We start from the raw sequence: 2,362 nt of genomic DNA on the forward strand, positions 1-2,362 counted from the left end.
TACAGGGTTTCCAAGGCTGTAAATCTTTACGGGAGCAGAAAACCTCATCTTTCTCCTGCCGAACAGCTGGTAGTTTCAAACTGCTGACCATGAGATTAACAGCGCAATTAGTAACCACTGTGCTACCAGAGCTCCTTTATTGTAGCTAAACCCTTTTGTTGTTCTTTTGTTAAAACTTGAAATGTCACACATGTCCATAAACAGCTACTTAGAATATTTACAGTTCATAAATATAATGCAAAAACTCTGTGAGCCTTTTATTTCCCTTTCATTCTGGCATTAGTGTTTGCTTCTAATTTATCACTGAGTTAAAATACATTTATAATCCTTGTGTGGTGCTGTAGGATAAGTGCTGGACAAGGTCTGCAGCTGGACAAACCCACCAGCCACTCCTTGGAAACCCTATACAGGGCCACTATGAGTTAGGAAAGGAGCTCTGGTAGCGTAGTGGTTACGAATTGGGCTGCGAACCTCAAGGGCAGCAGTTCAAAACTACCAGCTGTTCTGCGGTAGAAAGATGAGGCTTTCTGCTTCTGTACAGATTTACAGCCTCAGAAACCCTGTGCAGGGTCACTATGAGTCAGAGCTGACTCGACGGCACATAACAACAACAACGTGAGTTAGAAATCAGCTAGATGGCACTTAACAATAGCAACATAGTCCTTGAGTACCTCATGGCAAGGACATAATCAAAAGGGATATTAGTCCTGGCATCACACTGTGGGCTAATGTGCTGGACTGCAAAGTCATTTGAACCACAAGGTCGGTGGTTCAAGCTCACCAACTGCTCTCTGAAAACCTTATTCAGGGACACTATGGGTTGGGACCGGCTCGACAGCCCTTAACAACAACAACTCTTTTATTTGGGGACTGTAGTGGCTCTGTAAGATAAGCACTGGACTGCAAACCACAAGGTCAATAGTTTGAGCTCACCGGCTGCGTCAGGGGAGAAAGATGAAATTGTCTGCTTCTGCAAAGATAATACCATCTCAGAAACCCTATAGAGGGTCACCGGTCACTGTGAGTTGGAACCCACTAAAAGACAGTAACAACAACAATGTCCTTTTATTTTTCATATCTAAACAACATCAGAAAAAGTATTGGAGGAATCATCTCTGGGTTCTTAAGATCTGAATTCTAATCACAATACTGGCATTCTCTTGCTAAATAGTTTTAATCAAGTTACTTGACATTCTAAGCCTGGTTTTCTTCCTCTTTAAAATGAAAATGTTAATTATTTAAGTCATTTTGGTTGGTGTGGAAATTAAATTAGATAGTTATTTTTTTGGATATTTTGAAATTCTAACATACTTTATGTAATTTGTACCATTTTACATTGTATTTGTTTTGTGTTAACTTCCCCACAGGAATACCAGCTCATGATAGGACTCAGTAATTGGATGCTGTGGGCTGCCTATTTCATCACATTCATCATTTTGTATTTAATTACCATCTTGTTCCTGTGCTTAATATTCTTCATCAAGGCAAGTGTCTGTTTCACTGCAGCAGGTTGAAGCTACATTTTGAGAAGAAAACAAACAAGCTATGGGCTGGATGGGGCTCAGGTTGCTAGGTGAATGAAAATGAGGAAATTTGGAAGTTGCTTATGCTTAGCAAACAAAACTTTAAATTCAAATGGGTGAAGTTCTATAAGAATTGAATTTTTTATATAACTCTCCAGGGCCGCGTCCTCACAGTGATACTGATGACACTTGCCATCACGTTTAGATCTCAAAAGTGCCACCAGTCTTGCTGGCTGGTTGTGTACCACTGACTGAGTCGGTTCTGACTCACGGCGACTCTGTATAGGGTTTCTGAGGCTGAAAATCTTAATGGGAGCAAAAAGCCTCATCTTTCTCCCGCAGAATGCCTGGTAGACTTGAACTGCTGACCTTGCGGTTGGCAGTTTAACGTGTAACTCGCTATGCTGCTTGGACTCCTTTCAGTATATTTAAGGGTGTCTCACTGTCTCTCTGTTTTGGTGTCATGGCTTAGAGTAGGATTAAACTGGCTTCTTGGTTATTTTGCTAGATTCATCCTGCTCCAGTTCTCCAAAAAAGTGACCCATCTCTCATCTTTGTCTTTTTGCTGTGTTTTGCCATTGCATCAATATTCTTCAGCTTTATGGTTAGCACATTCTTCAATAAAGGTGAGTCTAAGACTTCTGCTGTGAAACATTCTCAGTAACTGAGAAAATATTAACTAAAAGACGATTATATTTGAGAGCTCCTTCTAAACTTTATTTACCACCTCATAGATAGCTCTGTTTACATTCTAACTAAAAATGCTTGTGAAATGATTTTGTTGTTGTTAAAGTGCCATCGAGTCGGTACCAACTCATAGCAACCCTATGCACAACAGA

At 40.3% G+C, this 2,362-nt stretch overlaps 1 protein-coding gene across 1 annotated transcript in view; it reads left to right on the top strand.

The window, feature by feature from the left end:
- The window catches only part of LOC102824565 (ATP-binding cassette sub-family A member 3-like), a 133,206-nt gene that overhangs the window by 21,739 nt on the left and 109,105 nt on the right, over positions 1-2,362 (top strand). Inside the window, exons 5-6 of the mRNA XM_006875983.1 lie at positions 1,368-1,484; positions 2,032-2,149. Of these exons, the coding sequence (XP_006876045.1) occupies positions 1,368-1,484; positions 2,032-2,149 (235 nt within the window). The remainder of the gene's footprint in view (positions 1-1,367; positions 1,485-2,031; positions 2,150-2,362) is intronic.

This window comes from Chrysochloris asiatica, unplaced genomic scaffold (assembly GCF_000296735.1).
Source record: "Chrysochloris asiatica unplaced genomic scaffold, ChrAsi1.0 scaffold00348, whole genome shotgun sequence".
In the NCBI taxonomy this organism is placed as follows: Eukaryota; Metazoa; Chordata; class Mammalia; order Afrosoricida; family Chrysochloridae; genus Chrysochloris; species Chrysochloris asiatica.